Genomic DNA, 15,618 nt, shown 5'->3' on the forward strand with positions numbered 1-15,618 from the left:
TTGAGAATACCAATACCACCTATTCCATTTTCATTCTCAGAGTCCAGAACCAGGTCCTGGGACCCTCAGACCAATGATAGTTCAACCATATCTTCACTCAGCTGACCCCAAGGAACATTTTTAACTGTCAAGAGATTTATTTATGGCCCCGCCCAAAAACATTTGGTCACTTGAAGAAGTCGCCTCTTTTTTATAGAAAGTTCAACAGCATTATTGAGATATAATTCACATGCCATACAATCCACCCACTTAACATACACAACTTAATGGTTTTTAGTATATTCACCAGGTTCTGAAACCATCACTGCAATCAGTTTTATAACATTTTCGTCACCCCAAAAAGAAACCTCTTATTCATTGGTAGTTGCTCCCCATCTCTTCTCAAACCCTCCTGCCCTAGGCAACCACTAATCTACTTTCTGTATCTCAAGATTTGCCTATTCTGGACATTTTCTTATAAATGGAAACACACAGTATGTGGTCTTTTGTGACTGGCTTCTCTCAGCATGTTTTTAAGGTTCATCCATGTTGTTGTATGTATCAGCACTTCATTCCTTTTTATGGCTGAATAATATTCCATTGTACAAATACACTTCACTTTGTTTACCAGTTGATGGGCATGTGGGTTGGTTCCAATTATGGACATTTGTGTGCAAACCTTTAGATGTGAACACATATTTCACTTCTCTTGTTTCAGTAGACATCTAGGAGGAAATTGCTGGATCTTACAGTAACTATGTTGAACATTTTGAGGAACTGCCAAACTGTTTTCCAAGTGGTTGCAACATTTTATATTTCCACCGGCAATGTATGAGAGTCCCAGTTTCTCCACATACTCACTAATATTTTTCATTGTCTGTCTTTTTGATTAAAGCCAACCTATTGAATGTAAAATCACTGTGATTTTGACTTGCTTTCCCCTAATGGCTAATGATGTTGAGCACATTTTCATGCGCTTATTGGCTATTTGTATTTCTTCTTTGGAGAAATGTCTATTTAGACACATCACTCATTTTCAGTTAAATTTTGCTTTGTTTTGTTAGTTGTAAGAACTTTTTATGTAATCTGGATACAATTCTCTTACTGTGTATATATGATTTACAATATTTTCTCCTATTTTGTGGGTTATCTTTTCACTTTCTTGATGAGGTTTTTTGAAAATCAAAGTTTTTCATTTTGCTGAAGTCCAGTTTACCTGTTTTTTCTACTGTCCCTTGTGCTTTTGGTGTTGTATGTAAGAAGGCTTTGCCTAATCCAAGGTCACAAAGATTTACCCCTACCTTTTCTTATAACATTTTTATAGTTTCAGCTGTTACATATAAGTCTATCATTCATTTTTAGTTAATTTTTTTACATGGTGTGAGGTAGAAGTTCAGCTTAATTTTTCTGCCTGTAGTTATCCAGTTGTTCCAGCACCATTTGTTGAAAAGACAATTCTTTCCTCTGTTGAATTATTCTGGCACCTGTCAAAAATCAACTGACCATAAATGTATGGATTTATTTATGGACTCTCAATTCTAGTCTGTTGATCTATATGTCTATCCTTATGCCAATACCACAATATTAATTACTGTGGCTTTATAATAAGTTTTAAAATTGAGAAATGTGAATCTTCCGACTTTGTTCTTCCTTTTATGAGACTGTTTTGGATATTCTGGGTCCCTTACAATCTTACATGAATTTTAGAATCAACCTATCAATTTCTGCAAAAAAAAAAAAGGAAATTGAAAGAAAAGAAAAAAGGAAGCTGAGATGTTGATAGGAATTGTGTCTGTTTTGTATACCAATTGTGGAGGCCTGGGGTCATTTTACAAAAGGAAACTTCTCCAGTTCATAATCCCCAGTAATACATGCCTGACGTTTTTACCTCTGTGCACCACCAGACCCAGCAAGGGTTACTTGAGCATTAGGTATCCCTTGAGAGAAAGGTATTATGTTCTACTTTTTTGCATTCTGTTTAATCATCTTTATTTATAAGGCATTTACAAATGTGAAGCACAATGTTAGAACCCAACTCTTGGTTTAATCATTAGATGACTAATTACTTCATAAGAAAAATCAATTTAATCCTACATGATATCAATTTAGGTGTAACAATCCTTGGGTTTAAGTTTGGGTATGAGTTCAGCACACATTTCTAGCCACAAACCTGACTGCTGCTAAAATGACCTTCTAAGAAACCTACATAGATTAATCAGACCACCTGCCTCTGGATTGCGTAACCCAAGGTTATAAAGTACTAGTCCCTGTCGCACACGACTAATGCAGAATCTTGCAAAACAATCTATTCCCTTCGTCATTATATCCTAAGGAATATCACTTACACCATTTCTTTTGATTTTGATTTAGGATTTAATTTGAATTAGGAACTCATTGCTGCCTGTAGGGGGCAGTCATAACATACCTAGACATTCAAAACAGGCGGCTCTCCCTGGAATAGAACACTAGTGGATAAGCTGCTGATCCACAAAACAAATAATCCTTTTGCTTCAGATAGCATAACTTTCCAGGGAGGTCCCCAGCTGACTGACAGATGGCCCAGCATCGGCCAAACAAAGAGAAATAGAGTGGATCCTGGGCTAGTATTGTTAAAATCAGGCTGCAGGACTCATTTGGAACTTTATTGTAAAAACATGCCCAGTCCTTCTCAAGACAACCAAGAATGCCTGCAGAAACATTTCTCCAGGCCATCTATGTGGAAGCAATTTCTGCCCCTGCCCAGGGCTCAGGGATATAAAGCAAACATTCATCAAACCATGGAAAATGAAGGCAGCAGCAAGGCTGTGCATGATGTCAAGGTAAGATGATCTCCACAATCCATGATCCTTTCTTGACAAAGAAAAGGTTTGTCTGGAAAGAATATAAAACCATAGCAAGCTTTCATAGTATTGTTCACTTTATCTTATTGAGGATTTATCAAAATATTTTCAAGCCAACCCCAAGAGAAAAATTAGAACCTTGATAATAATTACCAGATCTGTCCAGTTTTCTCCAATCTAAACAGCTTCCCCTTGCCAAGGCAAATGCTTATTTACTTATCATTTGCTTGTTTCAGGAGGTAATGTTTTAAAAAGCAGGAAACATAGCCGTAGATTTTTCTGACTTTGATGTTTTGTAGCTGTTGTGGCTTGGATATTTTTCTCTGAAATAAACATTATATCCCATATAGTAATGAAAGAAAAATTATAGACTGTTTTCTACAAAAATTGCTCAAGAAAAAAACTGATAAAATAATACAGGAACATAAGAACATTAAGAAGCTAAGGGATATTTTTCCTAAATTCATAGTTTCCTATGGTGAATTTTCTAAGCATGAATTTCTACCAGTAGATAACATTATTTCCCTGAAGAGTGACAATGTCCCTGCTCAGTGTTGTATCTTCGCAGTTTAAGTCTGTAAATCCTCTTAACTATGAATAGAATCATCTCTTAAAAGGTTATTTGGAGTGGAGGGGGATGGGCTTGTGTTAATTCCTACCAATAATTAGAGCTCAGAATTAAACGTTGCAATCATATTGCAGCAAACCTATCCAAATACTTGAACACCAAAAAATTGATCTATCCTTGTGCCATGGCTCATATCCTGATAAGAATCATGATTTATTGTCAGACATCTTATTTTAACTAATTGGCACAGGAAGAGGAAAAATGTAGGAATGTACTGACCTTCACTTTTGAGACAGATGTGAACAAATAATAAGGGTTATTCCACAGCTCCTATTATCACCTGAGCACTAGGTCTTTGGGAAACTAAAACGAAATGGATATACAGGCCGGAAGTCCTTAATTAACAGGCATCTAAACCTAAATGTAGGGAACCCATGCAAAAGAGATTTCTGAAAGGTAGAATTTGGAGGCTACTCTGGGGAAACAGACAGCAACAACAACATAGGTATGTTTTATGCGTGCATATATATATTATGTGCACACACATATAATTTCAAAGTTCTAACTGTATCGAGGGGTATGCTTTAAGCAGAATCATGGGCAAATCCATTGGAAAGGTATTTATGAAACAGCAGTACATCTTCCCACAGCATCCTGGAATCAAATGCACAGCCAGCACTGGGCAATCCTACCTGCGATCCTGACCTCATTCACCCAAGTAAACAAGCTCCAGCCGGTGCAGTCAGGTTCGAGCAGCCAGGAGTGATCCAGCTGGGTTGCTACTGGCCTCTCCACTCAGTTGTGCCTCCTCAAAAAAATCTTTTTATGTCGCATCTGAATGTAGATACACATATAGGTGAACATGTCCCTCTGCGAACATATGTAAGGATGGTAGAACTCAACTCGTTTTAATTCTACAAATAGCACAGCATCCTTACAATCTGCAAAATCTGGGCTAAGTTTTGAGAAAGAGAAAGATATGCTCCTTCCTCTTTGCAGACTTACAATATACTGGGAAAGACAAATCTATCAACATATTATCAAATTATCATATTATCAGCATGACTTATGTCAATAGTAGAGGATATCTATGTAATTACATTCTTTGATCAGGAAGGTGGTAAGAAGTTAGGGGTGGTATATGACTGCTATGGAGTAAAACAACTAAAAATGGCCTAATGAAAGAGTGAAAGAGATGAAATTTAAGGTAGACATGAAATAATGTCTAGAAATATAGAAAAGTAGACAGGGAGAGCATGTCCAGAGGCCAGTTATAAAAACCTTCAAAAATCCTCAACGTGAGCCTCACACATTATACAGAAATCTACTCAAAATGCATCATGGACTTATAAAATGTACAACTGTAAGTTAAACTATAAAACTTTTAGGAAAAAAAAATTTAAATCTTTGTGACAAGGCTAAGCAGAGTTCTTAGACACCAAAAGTATAGTCCATAAAGGAAAAATTAATAAGTTGAACCTCAGAATATCAAAAATAAACTTTTGCTTTGCCAAAACCCTATTAAGAGGCTAAAAAGACAAACTACAGAGTTTGAGAAAATATTTGCAAACCCTGTATCTGACAAAGACCTTGTATTAGAATATATCAAGAAGTCACAAGACTCAAGAATAAAATAACAAACAATCCAACTAGAATATGGGCAAAGAAAATGAACAAGCCTTCTATCAAAGAGCATATACAGATGGCAAATAAATACATGAAAAGATCGTCAACATCAAAGCCATTAGGAAAACGCAAACTAAAAACAATAAAATATCACTACACACCTATCAGAATGGCTATAATGAAAAACAGTGAGGGGTGCCTGGGTGACTCATTCGGTTAAGTGTCAAACTCTTGATCCCAGCTCAGGTCTTGATCTCAGGGTCATGAGTTCGAACCCTGCACTGGGCTCCACTTAAAAAAATTTTGACAAAAACCTTGTGCTGGCAAGTCTATAGAGAAATTAGATCACCCATACGTTCCTAGTAAGAATGCACAATGGTACAACACGTCAGGAAAACAATTTGGCAGTGTCTTACAAAATCAAACATGCAAGGATCCTATGGCCCAGCTATTTGACTATTGGGCATTTATCCCAGAGGAATGAAAACCCACGTTCATGGGGCTCCTGAGTTGCTCAGTCATTAAGCATGTGCCTTCGGCTCAGGTCATGATCCCATAGGGCTCCCTGCTCAGCGGGAAGCCGGCTTCTCCCTCTCACACTCCCCCTGCTTGTGTTCCCTCTCTCACTGTCTCTCTCTCTCTCTGTCAAATAAATAAATAAAATCTTTAAAAAATATAGAAATGAAAACCCACATTCACACAAAATCTGTACACCAATGTCCACAGCAGCTTCATTCACAACAACCAAAAACAGAAACAACCCAAAGTCCTTCAAGGGATGAATGAAGGACTGTGGTACATCCATACTATGGAATACTATGAAGCAACAAAAAAGAATCAATTGTTGATATACAAAAGGAATGAACTATTGACACATGTCCCTTGGATAAATCTCAGGGGAATGATGCGGAGTGAAAAAATATTAATCCCAGAAAGCCAAATACTGTGTGATTCCATTTATATAACATTCTTGAGATAAAATTATAGAGATCGAGAACAGATTTGTGGTTGCCAAAGATCAGGATGCAGAGAAGGTGGTGGATGTAAATGCAAAGGGGTAGAATGGGGGAACTTTGTGGTGCTGGGACAGTTCTTAATCTTGATTTCAGTGGTGGCTACACAAACCTACAGATGTGATAAAAGTCCTTAGAACTACACACACACACACGCACACGCACACACGAGTGCTTGTAAACCTTAGGAAATCTAAACAAGCTCTATGAATTGCACCCATGTCAGTTTCCTGGCTCTGACACTGTATAAGAGTCATGCAGGTTCCATTAGGAAAACTGAGCCAAAAGTGCCTGGGACCACTTTGCACATTCTCTTTTGGAATTTACTATGAATCTCTAATCATCTCAAAATAAAAAGTTAAAAGAAAACAAGGGTAGTTAGACTGATGATACCAACACACTACTGCCTACATTTATCGTTGTGGTTCTCCTAGTTCTTTCGTTTGGATCCTTAGCCAATTTCACTGGGTCAGGAGCACTGCTGTCATTAGATCTGTTTCAGAGCTGAGAAAACAAGTTTGAAAATACTGTTGGTCACATGTGTGAAGTCATCTAAGTGGTGATTTGAACCTGGGGGGGGTTTTTTGGCACTGATTTTATTACTAATTCAGTAACTTCTGATAGTGATTTAGAAAGTAGACTATAATTTCATAGGCTTGAAGCCAGACTTCTTAATAGTGTTTTCTCTGTGCATTCAGTCCAAAGTACCCCAACATGGGCCACTAATTTACTACAAAATAAATTCATACCCCCACCCACATAATCACACACCTGTCTCCAGCAGAATTTTTTTTCTCCATCAAGAGTTTTGCTTCCTTTCTTTTAGGGCAAGGAGTGCAAGTGGGAGGCAGGGTATCCCCTGGGCCAATCACTCTTCCTAAGTAACAGACATGAGAAAGAAAGAAAGCATTAAAGCCACACTGGCAAGGAGTCAAATCTATCTACCGACATAGATTTATATGTATATGTGTCAATGCATTCTTCTTCAGTAATAAACATGGTCAGAGCTTAGGCAAGAAAGTTATTTCCACAAAATCATTTTTTTTAACCCAGAGATTAAGAGTCTCATGCTTTATGGACTAAGCCAGGCAGGCGCCCCTCCACAAAATTATTTTTCATATCATTCCAACATCAATGCACCTCTAAGAACACAGGCTTCTAAGTGCCCCCCATTCCAGACGTGTGATCTCTTGAGCAGCTGATCAAAGCACTTATTTTGAGATGTTATGCACTAAAAGGAGAAAAATAAATGTCAAGACCCCACCCAAAAGGTAGCTACAAAGACATGGCGCTTGTGGATGAAAAGAATACAGAAAAGAAGAAAAAAAATCTTAGTAAAAAGGAATTATGCCTCTGCTATCCAATACCTTAACATTAATGTATTCAGAAGAGAAAATTAGTTTGTCCTGCCTCTATCTGTGAAAGAGTAAGTTCAATAAGAAGGATAAAATTGGTTCTTATTTTTTTTTGAAGGCCCTCTGAAAAGAATTCTGTAGTAATTAGTTTAACACCTGAGATGCTCAAAAACCTCTTCAGAAAAAGGTTCATTTGGAAGTTCATTGTGATTATATCTTCCACAGTTAGCATGCAAATGTTAATTGGCAATCCTCCAGTACCTGCTGTAGGGTGTTCTAGATGACGCAAAAGGAGTATAGCTATTTTTTATTATTATTAATATTATTATTGTTGTTCATTTTTTTGTTGTTCTTTCTCAAGTTCCACCTATGAGTGAAATCATACGGTATCTTTCTTTCTCTGACTTTCTCTGACTGACTTATTTCGCTTAGCATTATACTTCTTAACTTCCCGGGTACTGTGGTGTGGCCACAGAGAGTCCTAATTATGCAAGGGCAGAATGCTACCGCTTCAGTGGAAAACCCACATAGTGCTTCTCTTCTTACCTTACAATTTTCTGAAGCGCTAAATAACTGAAGACAATTGATTTATAGCAAGAGAGCTTTGAAGAAAAGGAACGTTATGTCCCAAGAATTATTCATAGCCAGGTGTCACTGCAGCCCCATGTCTGTATCATTGCCAGGAGAGTCTGTCTCCTGAGCCAGCATGTTTTCTGCTGCTAGTGGTGGCTTTGGCTGTAGGCTGGTGTTGACTGCATCACCATGGCATACTCCTGTAGAAAACAGAGGAAGTATTTTAATAATATATACCTGTGTTATATTCATTATAATATTCAAGCAGATGTTGCATTTCTGAAGCTACTGAGGCATCACAAAAAAAGAAAAGTAAGTTTTAATGGAGATAAGACATTCAGTCATTAATTAAAAAGGGAGGGAGATTTAACAGCTGACTGGATGCCACAAAAATTAAGATCATCAAAATAGAAAAATATATTTGAGAAAGTCGGTCACAACACAGAGGAGAAAGATGAAGAAATTAAAATTATGAAGACGTACTAGATAGGGAGGTCATATCTTGGAAATTCACTTTAAGGACGGATAAAGGGGACAGATAAAAGTGGGATCTGAGTAGATGAAACAGCAATAATCAAGTTTTCTTTAAACATAATTTTATATTCCTGATGTAATAAAGATTTCAGACAATAATCTAAGAAGACATACTGTCTTACAAACAAATTTAATGAAAATAGAACTAACCCTAGAACTATCCTCATAGAATGTTCAAATTTCAAAATTAAGACAACATTCCAGTATATATCCAGAGGGGAAAAAAATAAGATTGCCTATAAGGAAACAAGAAGGACCTTCACCTTATAATTCTCTGACTAAACAACTGAAGACAACTGAATTATAGCAAGAGAGCTTTGAAGAAAAAACTTTACGTCCCAAGAATTATTCATAAGCAAGTGTCATTCATGCCCTAACTCAAGAGAAAGACATTTTAAGATATGGAAATATACAGATTATGACAGAGCCATACTTCCTGTATAAATCACGTGAAAATATGTTTCAGAACCATGAAAAATATGGAAGTCACAGTTGGGAAGGATTGATGGTAATTATTGAAACAGCCGCTCAGATGGAGATATTAGACGTAAGAAGTAACTGCAAAATGTGATTATTCTTTAAAAGTTTGGTTATATTATAAAAAGAAAGGAGAAATGAATGAGGGAAGAGGCTTACAACTCCAAATTAAATTTGCAGATACAAAGAGAGGAAGGGAGGAGAAAAGAAACAACGGTCCTACTCCTCATGTCCGGTAAAAGGAAGTCAGAAGAGGCTGTGGTTACGCTTTTTTTTTTTTTTTTTTTAAGTCCCAAAGAGGCAAGCGGAAATGTTTTCAGAAGAAATGACATGTGACCTTCAACTTCCTTTAAAATAACAGGGGAAGTGGGGAGTAAGGAGGAGTAAGAGATGAAGCAGAATTGGCAATATGTTGATACTGAGTGATGGATATGAGAGTTCATGAGTATATTTGCTCTGGGGTTTTTTTTATTTGAAAAGATTTTTTTTTTAATCTCAAAGACTGGAGCTTAGAATTTACCTTTTGAAATTAAACAATAAATAGACACATAAATACATAAATGCGACTTCCCATATATCTAGGCCACAGTGGGAGCTGTTAGCACACACTTCACACATTCACTGGATAGCACAACTGATCTTGACCTTTCAGAAAAACCTTTAAAATGGGCAAAAGATCCTAAAAAAAAAAATAATAAATAAGTAAAAATTAAAAATAAAATAAAAATAAAAATGGCAAAAGATCCTGTCTGGAAGTATTAAAAACATACTGTAAAAGTCCTGGTTGGCCTCATTATACGGTTTGGGCTTTTTTTCATAAATCTTATAATGCTCAGATTTTAAATTAATGGTTAGGAAAAAATATATCTAAGTCTCATTTCCCCTACTCAAAAGATCTCACAGAACCATGTTATTCGGCTTTCCTGTCAAAATCAAGCCAGCCTTGGGGCTCCTGGCTGGCTCAGTCAAAAGAGCATGCCACTCTGGATCTCAGGGTTGTGAGTTTGAGCCCCACATTAGGTGTAGAGATTACTAAAAAAATAAATAAAAAAGAAACCAAGCCAGCCTTCACAAAACCATAAAATCACTGCAAATATCTTAGAAATTTACATTAAAGTTTTGCCTTCTTGGAAGGCAAAGATGTAGATGAACTTTACTGGGAACCTCTTATAGTAAACTTGTTGTCATAGGTTCTGTATGAAACATGTACTTCCATTCTGTGGGTAAAAGCAATTCAGATTAGGCTTGTGTCATGTGGGAGTTTATTTTAGAAATGTCCATAGACTGGTTTCATAATTATTGCATATAAAATGACTGAAAAACTAAATTTTAAAATGAAGCACATATGCTGACAGATAATATTTAGTTTAAACCCTGCAGTGTCTATTGGAATATATTTCAAATAGTCAAGAATGAAACCCAAATTGCAGACTACATAAGTAATTAAATTTGACATCAATGATGTAACCAAGTATGTTTTTCCATAAGAATATATTGTGCTTACATAATTTTGAATTCTCAGCACTAAAAATTCTAAGGATTCATTTTCCAGTGATAGAGCATTCTAAGGACTTTTCTTTGAAATAAGAGCAAAATATCATAAGCATAGTCTCAACACATTTTGGTAACTGCCTATTCAAACTGTGTATGACCAGAAGATAAAAGGAAACAGCAGGAAGGCAGGAGCCTGGCAGCTCAGGCACCTGAGCCTAGGAGTCTTTGGAAGGTGCTAGAAAGACAGCTCAGCACCAAAAAGCAGATTCCCATCATTGCATCTCCATGTTCTCATTTCCAATTCCCAAGAGAGAATCTGGCCCAGGATGGGTCTGGTATCTACCCCTGGATGAGTTTGTTCTGGCCCTTCCATAGGCTGAGAGACAATCTTAGAGGAGCTGACCAGCACGTTTTGAGTGACTGCAACTTTGAACCAGCGTATGGCCTCCCAAAGTAACCTTGACACTCGAAGGAGACTGTGCTAATTTAGATGTTTGAGATCTGGCATTTTTGTATCTATCACTTGTAGGCTTTATAAAATCCACACATCTCCTCCATTTATCCCCAATTTAGCAAAGATCTGTGGGCAGGCCCCACAGCAACTGAAGTCTAGAGTCACCAGACAAACCCCCGCCTTCACCAGACATGAGGGACTGTGAGGTTTTCGTGTGATCCTCTGTGCTCCCTCGAGTCAGTGCGGGTCATCCAGTAACCCAGACACACTGCTACATGAATATTTTTACCTATAAACTATCATTAGTGGTTGCCCGAGGTTGTGTAAGAATAGTTGAGCAGAAATGACCAAATGGAATGAATAAAACATTACTAGAAAGAAATGATCAAAGCATTTGATATTACCAATTTCGCACATTTCTGCATTCTGTAATAAATCTGCTCTCTCTGCTTCTGCAAGTTTGACTGAGCCCCATTAATTTAAGACTTTCATCTGTGACCATTTGCCCAGAATGTCACATGTTCTGAAGGGTATATTTTTTGAAGTTTTCGCTTGAGGAGAGAGCTTTACTACCATCAGCATCATCTAAGGAGGACATGTACTTAACTATAGAAACACTTCTGTCACAGAACAAGTTTGCTAGATTGAAAAATAAGCATATGATTAGCAAATAAAAGCCAGCTACTATCGCTTCCTTTTTTCCATGTTTGTCTTCTCTTTAAAAATAGCTGCAAACTAACTATTTTTAACAACTTGCTGGTGTCATTAAGGTCAGTAAGCTTTCCCTTTGCCAAAGTGGCAATTTGGGAAAAGAAAGGCAGGCATCTTCCATCATTTGTTGGCCCCTAAGGGGTCCCAGGCTTTGGGGGACCAATCATTGTCTTCTGCGCATTCTTTGCAACCTTTGAGATGGGCAAGGTGAAGATGTGGAGGATGTGAGGGACAGAAAGCAGAAGAAGGTCTCCCAGGCACCATGTCCATTAACCTGGGCCAGCCCGGGGAGATCACAGAAGTTTGCCACCCTCACTCTTCCCCTACCCCTCACCTTAGACCCTTCCCCCACATTTCCAGGCATCCCTGAGGCACCTCACTGTCTCGTTCTGGCCTGGTCTCTCCCATTAGAAAAAAAACAAAGTTCAAATTCATTTGCACTTAGATGTGAATGAATTCTCAGATTGTTCGTAGTCACGAAATCTACGGGGAATGGTAATATTAGATCCACAAGGATGAACTTGCAGTAGTGTAATCTGAGGCATGTAGAAGCTGAACAGAAGAGAGACCTGGTGTTTGGGGCTATTTCTGGCCCCTTCTCAGAAGCCACACTCCAGCCTGGTCCAAATCCCAGACGCATCTGGCACTGATTTCTGCTGCTGATTACAGAGAAGCCGTGGCATTCCGGGCGTCCTGCTGGCACTTTCAAAACCTCCTCTTTTTCTGTGCAGTCTTGGCCAAAGGCCAGGTTATAACTTTGCTTGGCTCATCCATCACAAATGAGCTGGTTTTTAGATAGAGGAAACCACAAAGGAGAGGAGAAAAAAGAGATCGTGACATTTTCAAATTCCTTCTCACTGAGTCAAGATTCAGTGATCAGCAGCACCCTCACCTCAGGGCACACAGCCCTTCACCTCATGCCCAGATGCAAAGACCATTTTGAAGAGCCCAATAGCAAGACGGGCTCTTCGGTCCTAATACTTTTTAACTTTGTAACAAGACCCAAGGGAGTGAAAGAACAGGTAAATGCTGACATCTGGTGGATGTCACAGCATTGCAGGATCTCAAACTAGTAAAACTTGAGGCGCAGTTGTAACTGATGGAAGTCTGATTCCTTGAAGACATCCTTTATCCCAGCTGAAGAAGTTCAGTTATGTGAATCTTTTTGGTGTACAAACCAGGCAATAGGATGGAATAAAAGCAATGTCTTTGTGGGGCGCCTGAGTGGCTCAGTTGGTTAAGCGACTGCCTTCGGCTCAGGTCATGATCCTGGAGTCCCGGGATCGAGTCCCGCATCGGGCTCCCTGCTCGGCAGGGAGCCTGCTTCTGCCTCTGACCCTCCCCCCTCTCATGTGCTCTCTCTCTCTCTCATTCTCTCTGTCTTAAATAAATAAATTTTTTAAAAAAAGCAATGTCTTTGTACTGGCAAGAACTGGTTTTTGAATTCAGGTCTAAGTCGGGTTTAATTCTCTTTGTCTTGGTTTTATCATCTATAAAATCAAGACAATCATACCTCGCGCATGTAATTTTATTAGGTTTTTTTTTAATCAGATACTTTGACTTTTAAAAAACAATCTGCACCCATAGGTGCAGGCTTCCCATTGGTCCTGCGCCGCTATCCTGGGGAACCCCTGCTTGATTTGTACCCAGTTTCCCGCCCCCCACAACAGTTAATCTAATTATTCCCATCTACAGGTAGAACCTTACATGTACCAGGCACATGCCAAGAGCCCAGTCAATACTGATTTGCCAATTGATTAGTAGATAGAAATGTATTATTTTCCTACTTTGTTCCCACCACTTGGGTGAAATACTGAGTTTTCTCTACCTCTTCAAGCTAAGGCCGTTGTTAGAGTCTTTCTTCAGCCAAATGTCCCAAGTGCCATGAAGGACATTAATGATAGTTATGGATCCTGAATGGTCTCAAAATATGAAATTTCAAGTCCGTGCCAAATTCCAGCTTCCTCAAGAAAAATACCCCTTTTAAAATGCAAAGAAACAATCCAATTCAGTGGAGTCCAACTCAAAGAAATCAATGAGGGCTAACAAGTTCTCCTGGCAGCCAAGCCAGAAGAGAGGGAAAGCCTTGGGCCAGGGCCCTGTGCAGCCTGAGTGAGACTCACACAAAGCCTGGCTTATTAGGAACAACTGGAAAAGCTACAAAGCTCATACAGCCTTCCTGAGCCCTGTCACAAATTTCCACTTTGGATGGAACAACGTCTTCCCTTGTTCTTGCCATCTTGCTTGTTGATTTTTGAGCTCCACCAGTGTGAAACTGGTGGATCCGGCTGGGACCATGGGGCCAAATGGAGGGCAGGCTCCTCTAGGAAGACCTGCCTGTGTTCCTTTTCACATCACACCTTCTCTGAACAGCCATTTTGATAAACCTCATGCCCAGGAGGCTGGTGCATGGAATTGTGGCAGGTTCTACCCTGCTGTCTCTCTTGTCTATTGCAATTTAAGAAGATTTGAGATATGCTGTTTAGAAGTTAAAAATCATGTCTTTAAAAAAATCTTATTATGGGGCACCTGGGTGGCTCAGTCAGTTGAGCATCTGTCTTCAGGTCAGGTCACGATCCCGGGGAGCCTGCTTCTTCCTCTGTCCCTCTCCCCGCTTGTGCTCTCTCTGTCTCTCTCTCTCTCCCCTCCCAAATAAATAAATAAGATCTTTTTAAAAAAATCTTTCTAGGGGCGCCCAGGTGGCTCAGTCATTCAGCATCTGCCTTAGGCTCAGTTCATGATCCCAGGGTCCTGGGATTGAGCCCCACATCGGGCTCCCTGCTCTGTGGGGAGCCTGCCTCTCCCTCTCCCACTCCCCCTGCTTGTGTTCCCTCTCTCGCTGTGTCTCTCTCTGTCAAATAAATAAAATCTTTTTAAAAAATCTTTTTATTACGACAAATGTCAAATATACATAAAAGCAGATAAAATAGCGTAGTAAATAATAGCATAACAGAACCCGATGTACACAGTACCCAGCTTCAACAATTATCAACTCCAGATCACGTGACGTATAAGTTCATTCATTTAACAAATATTGATTGAACACGCATTATGCCTCAGTTACTGCTTTAGGTTTTCTGAGACACGGGTCTGTATAAGGGCAAAGTCCTGACCCTCACAAACTATCACAATTCAGTGCAGGAAATGCTGTGACAAGCGAAAATATACGGGCAGCTAACCCAACCTGGGAGAGCTTCCTGGAGGAAATGGCACCTAAGCTGAGACTTGAAGGCTAAGTAAGAGACTGCCCTAGGAGAGAAGAGGAGAAGCAGATTGGGAATGGATAATGATTCAGCAGGAGAATTTATACAAAGAGCCAGGAATGAACATGAACAAGGGGATTTTAGGAACTGAGGAACCTTAATATGATTGGAGCTTTTTTTTTTTAAGATTTTATTTATTTATTTGTCAGAGAGAGAGAGAGTCAGGCAGAGGGAGAAGCAGGCTCCTTGCTGAGCAAAGAGCCCAGTGTGGGACTCGACCCCAGGACCCTGGGATCATGACCTGAGCTGAAGGCAGACGCTCAACCGACTGAGCCACCCAGGCGTCCCAATGATTAGAGCTTTAAGTACAAAGTAATAGTTAGAAAGAAAAGTGGGTAAGAGTACAGATCAAATGGCAAAAAGATCTACATGCTATATTAGGGCCCATAGAGGAATGAAGAGCCAGTGAATGGTTAGAGGAAGGTGGGTAACATGATCACATTTGCCTTTTGGAAAGATCCCTCCTTCTGCAGGGTGAGGAACAGGTTAGAGTGGACTGACACTCTGTGCAAGCTCCGAGGTGGAAATTGTTTAGGAGGATGCTGTAATTTATTTAAGCGAGCTGGGGAAGAGCTGGGGAAGTCACAGTGGGGCTGTTGATAAGTGCTTGCCTGGGGAGGCATGCTGGGCCGCACAGCTCCCTCTGGATTCTGCTCTGCTTCTCTGCTCTAAGGTACAGGGTTAGTGTGTGTGTGTGTGTGTGTGTGTGTGTGTGTGTGTGTGTGTGTGTG

General features: G+C 39.3%; 1 protein-coding gene across 1 annotated transcript in view; it reads left to right on the forward strand.

Annotated features, from left to right (window-relative positions):
- The first annotated feature begins 2,633 nt into the window (after positions 1–2,633).
- The window catches only part of RGS20 (regulator of G protein signaling 20), a 69,169-nt gene continuing 56,184 nt past the window's right edge, over positions 2,634–15,618 (forward strand). The window contains exon 1 of the mRNA XM_021688487.1: positions 2,634–2,798. Within this exon, the coding sequence (XP_021544162.1) occupies positions 2,634–2,798 (165 nt within the window). The remainder of the gene's footprint in view (positions 2,799–15,618) is intronic.

The sequence above is a fragment of the Neomonachus schauinslandi genome, chromosome 4 (genome assembly GCF_002201575.2).
Source record: "Neomonachus schauinslandi chromosome 4, ASM220157v2, whole genome shotgun sequence".
Classification (NCBI taxonomy): domain Eukaryota; kingdom Metazoa; phylum Chordata; class Mammalia; order Carnivora; family Phocidae; genus Neomonachus; species Neomonachus schauinslandi.